General features: G+C 31.1%; 1 protein-coding gene and 1 long non-coding RNA gene across 2 annotated transcripts; both read left to right on the top strand.

Moving 5' to 3' along the window:
- The first annotated feature begins 1,113 nt into the window (after positions 1–1,113).
- Positions 1,114–5,032, top strand: LOC135132454 (pickpocket protein 28-like). The gene is made up of 9 exons (XM_064060558.1): positions 1,114–1,388; positions 1,441–1,683; positions 1,738–1,849; positions 3,010–3,161; positions 3,212–3,416; positions 3,997–4,267; positions 4,326–4,385; positions 4,436–4,601; positions 4,662–5,032. The coding sequence occupies exons 1-9, from the start codon at positions 1,267–1,269 to the stop codon at positions 4,885–4,887; spliced, it is 1,557 nt and encodes a 518-aa protein (XP_063916628.1). The 5' UTR covers positions 1,114–1,266; the 3' UTR covers positions 4,888–5,032.
- A 1,906-nt stretch (positions 5,033–6,938) lies between these two features.
- On the top strand, positions 6,939–7,577 carry LOC135132455 (uncharacterized). The gene is made up of 4 exons (XR_010281033.1): positions 6,939–6,991; positions 7,051–7,083; positions 7,364–7,478; positions 7,541–7,577. It is a non-coding gene; the product is annotated as an uncharacterized LOC135132455 (long non-coding RNA).
- The last annotated feature ends 285 nt before the right edge of the window (positions 7,578–7,862 follow it).

Genomic DNA, 7,862 nt, shown 5'->3' with positions numbered 1-7,862 from the left:
TTCTATAACATTAACTATAGATTTTTCTTTAATTTGTGGTAAATCTGCAGATTTTAAATTAGAATTGACAAAGATTGATACGCCACCATGTTTGTTTTTGTTACGGCAGAAACTAGAACATAATAAATAGTTTTCCAAGTTAATAAGCTTCATTGGGTCAGAAGACTGCCAATGTTCGCTAAGTACTACAATACTAGTTTTTATTTCAGATAATGCAACTTGAAGCTTTTCTAATTTACTGCCCAAACCTTGTATATTTTGGTGTACAAGATGAAACGAAATTTCTTGCAAGTTATTTTTTGGTGTAAATACAAGTTTTATGTTGTCGCTTCTTTTCCTTGGACTTTTGTAAAATTACTATCCATACCAGGCTGACCCATTTGAAAAAGTCATAATTCTGTCTAAAACCATTTCTTCCGATGTTATAAGATACCTTCTGATGGAGCAGGCATATTTAAGTCTTGAAGGTGAAGGATGCTTGTTTTTAAGTTCTTTTTTTTAGGGTTGATAGGTTTTTAGGTTTTCGGGTTTAAGTCCTGTTTTTTAAGGTTGCTAGATGTACTGATGTAAGATTGAGAATAATAATTAGAAACGTTGCTTTTAGTTTTAGAACTTAAACATTTATCTCCATGGTTAGATTTGTCGGACACGTGTAGGATTTGGCAATCAAAAAGTCCAATGAAGCGATTGAATACGAAGATACAACATTATTAATAATTATTATAATATAATTATATTTATTATAATTAAATTACAATTGTAATATAATCATTGTATATGATGTTTATTGATGAGTGCATATATTTGTAGAAACGTTTTTTACTCAAACTGTTATTATTATGAATGGATATATACATCCCCCTTTGTAATGACATTTGCCATGTCGGCAAAATAATGAGTTGTGGGCGGCACGAATACCTTTTCGCACGTTTCAATCAATATTCTATTTTTAACGCAACCCATCTAACAATAAACCGAATTTTATGTTCAAAAGTAAAAAACAGAAACGCTTGCATTTAACAGGTGAGTAGTTCCAGTGTGAATTCGCTGTTATGATATAAATAGATAACTGGGCTATTATGTATTTACGTTGAATAAGGGCGCAGCAAACAATGACCTTGCCTTCCACTTCATTTCTCAGTATTAATAAAACCTACACTTCTCAATTACTAATCAAAAGAAAAATTACTGTCACTATGTAGTGAAGATATATGCGAAAAATTGTATTGTATGTAAACTGTAATAATAAATAAGTCTGTTTCAAGCATGCATTCATCTAACAAGGTAGGATTTTGGTACAAATTAAGAAAATACTTGAGAGAATATAGTGAAATTACGGGAATACACGGTCTGCGATATGTTGCTGAACAAAGGTCGAGAACTGAAAAGTGAGTATATTTTTAAAGCGTTTATAGTTAATTTTGCTTTTATAACTTTTAGAATTGTTTGGGTCTTCCTTCTGTTATTTTCACTGGCTGGGTGTCTTTATATGATTAATGAAATTTTGCAAAAATATGAAAACAGTCCAGTTGTTGTTAGTTTTACGACTGAAGATACACCCACTTATCAAATACCATTTCCTGCTGTTACCATTTGCCCAGAAATGAAGTATTCTAGGGAGCAATTTAATTACAGTGAAATGTATTTTCGACTGTACAGAGGCGAAAAAATTGAGCAAGAAGTGTAATTATACTAGAAATACCTCGAAATATTTCACTTTATTAAAGCGGTTTATAGCCAAGAAAAATTTTTTCATTTAAGTCTCTTATGTGATATGGATGGGACAAGTATTGTTTCGAGGCACGCCAATTACACCGCAGATGAAGGACTTTTTAAAACATTTGACGAAGTAAGTGAACATCAATTTTTCCAGTGATTTTATTATCTTTCCCATTATTCATTTTTTACTTGTTCTAACATGTATACAATATTTATTTGCTTATAGATTATATTCTCAAATTATTTTTGATAAGATCTGGTGTTCGTGGGCTATTAGCAAAACAAAATTTTTTGACAAATACCTTTTTTCTGGACAAATAATGTCGTATATAAGTCGCTTACCGATTTGATATTTTTTTCGGCATATTCTGGTATATTTGGACCGCTGTTTTCTGTGAAAGCAGAAGTTTAAGAGCAAAAATTTGAATTCTAGGTCCATGTAATGGTATTATCTGTACTTATAAACGTAGAAAATCAACGTTCATCTTCAGTGCTCCAATTTGCATTCGTGTCGCTTCTGATAAATTTCTGTTTGTCGGCACATGAACCAATTTATCGAATTCACGAATTTCGTTTCATTATTTGACAATTTTTTCAAATAAATGTATGGCCATGTAATTTTACCATGAAAAAAGTAACCTACGTCCTAGCCCACCTAGTTTATCCACAAATAGCACTAATAATTTTTATAAAAATTTAAATAATTAATTATTTACAATAACAATTAAATCCTTGGATTCGATTCCGTTAACAAACTTGTTTTCATCTCTTTATTACGACTACTTACTACTTTAATAAATTGTGTCGTAATAGGGTCTATAGGGCGATTGTTTCTTTCACGTTTTCTCGACGTTTCATGACTCCATGGGTACAAAAAAATAGTTCTCCGGTTTCTGTCTGTCTGTTGTCTGCCGTCTGTGCTGATTTTTGCTGGACAAATAATCTGCAAAACTACTGGATAGTTTGTTGTCAAATTTTATACGATTGTATGTTTGGAATATCGTTTTCAATGTAAAATTCCAACAGAAATATATCTAATCATGGAAATTTCGCAAACGTTTTAAAGTTATCGTACTGATGATAAATCTCTTCTCCTAAATTGATGACGCCATCTTAAAAATTTGCCCTATACACCCTATGTAAAATGTGTAAAACTTATGGTTTGTCAATGCATTTTTATTTTTTTTTAAACAAGCGAGATTTGTTAGACTGTATTCCAGCGGCGACCAATTTTTTTAAACAAAATATATATACTATAAATTACATTCTTTTTAAATAATTCTATTTTAGGTTAAACTCGACCGAGCAGCACTACTCACCTATTGCCATTTTAACTATGCCTTCAAAAAATGCGAGGACTTTTTTGCTCCTGTAATTATAGATGAAGGCATATGTTATTCATTTAATATTTTAAGTGGAGAAGAAGTATTTAGAGAGCATGTGTAAGTTTTATGTTGTTTATTACATTATTTAATTAGATGATTTTTTCCAGTTTCAATTACGCCGAATATTATTACGTTCCTAATAAATCTGAAGACTACTTTGACTTGGAAACAGGATACAAAGACAATGCTGGTATTAATACCTATCCCAGAAGAGCTCTAATGTCTGGAGCTGATAACTCATTGACAGTGTTTTTTAAATATAATTTAGGGGATGCGGATTTCACCTGCAATGGTTTATTCCAAGGGTTTAGGGTGAGTTGTATTTAAGTAGTTCTGAATTTTAAATATACTTATAGTTTCCTCTGGATTATATAAACATCATAATGTTTCAGTTTCCCAGAAAATAATTTGGAGTTATTTCAAGGGGCGTAGTTGGAAGTGAGTTTAATTCAAAAACCAGGCGGCTACGAAAAAAATATGCGTAACCAACCGAATGAGATAAACAATGACTTAAAAATCTTAATTACACAATTTTATTTCATACTTCCAGTACTTCGCACTTTCTTTTAATTTCTGTTAGTCATGTTTTATAAGTTGCAGTCAACAAAAATTGTCCTCTAGTTTGGTGTTTGTGTTGATCACACCTTGTATGTTATCAGTTTGCTTATTAATTGCTTTTATTTTGTGTATTAAGACTTTTGTATTCACTTTGGATAATGGCTGGTCAAAAACTTGTATCTAAACATACATTTCCAAAAAACATAAGTTCAAGTGATATACAAAAGTAAATAAAGTTGCTAATGTTTACCTCTACTTCACCTAATTTTACTTTGTTACCACAGATATTTTAAATGTTTCTGTTACGTTTTTGTTCTTAGAATACTTTTTGCAGGTTTTAATCCACACTCCTTGGGATGTACCTCGTCTTTCCAAACATCATTTTCATATTCCAGTCGGAAAAGTAGTTGTCGCAGCTATGGAACCCGAAATGATAATAACATCTGAAACTGTCAGAAAATTTAAACCTGAAAGAAGAAAATGTTTCATGCAAGATGAAAGACATTTGCAACACTTTAAGTATTACACTCAGTCAAACTGTTTGCTGGAGTGTACAACAAATTATACACTGAGTAGATGTGGGTGCGTTCGTTTCTTTATGCCAAGTAATAACGCTTCTTTCACTTCGTAATTTATTTGATTAACGAATAAATTTAATACTAGGAAACAACACAACACCAATATGTGGAAGTGGTAGCTCCATTTGCTTAAGACGAGCTGAGAGTAGGTATGAAAATAAAAACGGAGATATTTGGACAAAAAAAAATTTATAGGTGAACTGAAAGGAACCCAATTAAAATCCAAATTATCAGGGCATAGTTTTTGTAATTGTCAACCATCTTGCACAAATTTAAAATTTGGTGTTGAAATTTCACACAGCGACTTTTATTTCAAGGACTACTTTGAATCTCATACAAACATGACAATTATAGATAATAGGTAGGTAGATAATACATGTATTGTTTTTAATGTAGAAAGGTAACTTTTTGTTAATTATAGTTCGCATTGGTCCGTCTTACAAATATATTTTAAAGAAGAACAATTTACTACAGTGGAAAGAAATGAATTGTACGGAATGTCTGATCTAATTTCCAATTTCGGAGGACTTTTGGGGCTGTTTACAGGATTTTCAATTGTTTCTTTAATGGAAATAATATACTTCTGCACCCTACGTATTTTCTGCAACGAGAAAATCTACGGAATTTGGTCCGGCCGTGATGAATAAAAAGTCCACTTACATAAAAAAATAGTTACCATAATTATTACATTGTTACATATCTAAAATTGAAATTTGCAATAAATTGTGCGATGTGTTTTCGGTATTCCAGAATAAATACGCAATAAAATGTAACAAATTATACATAAAAACTAACACAATTATATACTTATTTCATTACACACTTTCTAGAAACTAAAATCAAATATCTTACCAACAAGCAAAATAGTATATTATTAGCCAAGGTTGCAAAGTCAAGCATTCTAGACCGAGCGCAAATTAGGACCCGAGACGCGCAGCGTCGAGGGCTCTGAAGCGCGAGGTCTAGCGTGGTTAATATACTATTTTTTTCACTAGTAGAAACCATAAGACAATAAATTGAAAAAATAAACGTTCAATTTTTTGACGCAACATGATTTTGTTTTGATTTCTAATCAAACTTAATCTAAATCTTCAACACAAAGAAAACCGTTTATACTTGTCGCTGAATTAATCATTTTATCTTCTACCGTCTACCAACTATCATGCGTATACTCAAGTAATGTTTGTAGCACACATTTGTTCATTTCTTAAGAAATAATCACATCAAACATTGCGTACATAACCTCAATTTTTCTTTTTGAACCGGTGGTCGCAAAAGTTGAATTTGCTACCTCTAAAATGAGTCGACATTTGCATGCGTCATGGCTGCTAGTGAAAAAAATATAAATTGGCTTTTTTTATTTATTAACTAATAACTCTGATGAATGAAATATTTATATGGTTTTTAATACAATATATACAATGTACAATAAAGCAAAATTCCTAGTTTTCATAACTGTCGCAGCATCTCGGTAGTTGTAAAAAAAAAAAACTGATGAAATAAAAGCATAAATGTTTGACTGAACAGGCATAAATATCACACCGTGTGCTAAATTTATCGTTCTATGTACGACAACTAACGTGCCACTTGCAAGTTGGAGTTACGATATTGCAAGTCCCGTGCTACTTTAGGAATATGATGCAGATTTTAAAAAGGTAACCAAAATATGTCTTTTCAACACCACCACCAATGTGATGACATCGATTCAAAATTTTGCAAAGTATTGAGTCTATACTTGTGGTTTATCAGCGCATTCATGACAATTGCCTATAGAGAGTTAAGTAAAATTATTGAATGAGGCGGTTTATTGTATTCATCAAATTCAGAACAACTTAACCCGTTTTTTCGATAATCTGAAAATGCAGTACTGTTATTATTAGTATTCCACTGCACCTATTTAAATTGATGTGTTCCTGCTAAAACTTGAAACATGCGCTGTAGCATATCCACACAGATCTTTATTTTAATGTATAGAGGTTATCGTAAAAAGAAATTGAAGAAGCTGTATTTGTTCCACTGTACCTCAGAGGCGAGGGAAGTTGTGTGTAAATAACCTTAAACTAATTTTTCATTTTAACGTGCGAATGAAAACTTATACAATGCAAACGATAACTAATAGCCACTCTAATGTTAAGTCCAGTAATTTACATGAGCAGATAGTTTATAAAACTTAATTTTATGAGGTGATTAAGTTATAGATTTTGGAGGCGCATTTTGGATAAGTAATTTATTTTTGTGGAGCTATTGTATATAACTTACTTTAATAATAACTGAATTAAAAATGTAAATAAATTACTGTTATTTAACTGCACGTTACCTAGAACTTGAAATCAATAACCAACAACATAGGGATACCTATTTATGTACTTACTGTTAATTACTGATATGTTCAGATGCTTTTGTTACGCTCCAAAAATGATAGCGTTTCCAGTCAAAAACCAAAGTTTTTATTATAAAATTCTTACATATTTAAAAGAATACGGAAAAATATCGAACATACACGGAGTTCATTATTTGACAGACCATAGAACTAAAACAGAAAAGTAAGTAAGCAATTATTTAGTAGTTACTTGCGTGTATATTTATCATTGTTACATTAGAATTTTTTGGGCTATACTATTATTATTATCTTTTCTTGGATGTATATTTATGATATTTGAAATATGGAAAAAATATGAAGAAAGTCCTATTGTAATCACTTTTGCTCCAAAGGAGACTGAAATATACGAAATACCGTTTCCCGCAATAACGGTTTGTCCCGAATCTAAATGGTCCAAAACGAAATTTAACTACAGCGATTTTTTTCACAGAATGGCAAATGAAGAAGTTGTTTCAGAAAAAGAGTAAGGGCTTTAGTTTTACGTTGTCACATATATCTAGTATTCAATTACAAAAGTCATCAAGTTGGCGTTGCTTTTTTGATAGAAGAAAACGAAGGGAAAAACGCACGTGATTTATTAATTCATACTGCTCTATATAATTAACATTTCCGCGTTGTCAGCGTCATTAAATTTGAGGTTAATTGTTAATTGTAGACATACTTCACAATGTTTACATCAAATCAAAGCCAAGTTGACGACTTTTTTATTTGAACACCCGTTATAATTGATTATATTTTTATAGGATTCAAATCGTCAATTCTTTCTACATGTTATGTGAGACATTCATAAACGATCATACTATCTTCGCATCTAATTCAAAATTCGTTGGTAGCGAGTTTTTTGATATAATTGATGAGGTATATTTTTGTTTCGTATCAAATTATAAACGAAACTACAATTTAATTTTGATTTTTTTAAGTTGAAACCAGAATTCGAAGCCGACTGTTGGTTCATGGAAGAAGAGATCAATTGTTCTTTTATAGAAATAATGACTGATCAAGGACTATGTTATACTTATAACATATTAGATAGAAAAGAGATGTTTCGTGAAAAAGTGTAAGTATAACAATGTAAGTCTTCACTATCTTATATATTTCAATATCTACAAGTCTTACCGGATTTCGTCAGGTTCAGGCACGACAATAGTTGCATTAGTTTTTCCGAAATTGATAGCAGTTAGTACCTCGTTAGGAATTAATCACGTGTAAAAACTGTACTGAACTTGTGATGTAATAAATTAG

The sequence above is a fragment of the Zophobas morio genome, unplaced genomic scaffold, assembly GCF_036711695.1.
Source record: "Zophobas morio isolate AGI-343-1 ecotype UQ-CSIRO unplaced genomic scaffold, CSIRO_AGI_Zmor_V1 ptg000021l, whole genome shotgun sequence".
NCBI lineage: Eukaryota > Metazoa > Arthropoda > Insecta > Coleoptera > Tenebrionidae > Zophobas > Zophobas morio.
Note: the sequence above shows the minus strand (reverse complement) of the source record. Positions and strands in the feature narration are given on the sequence as shown.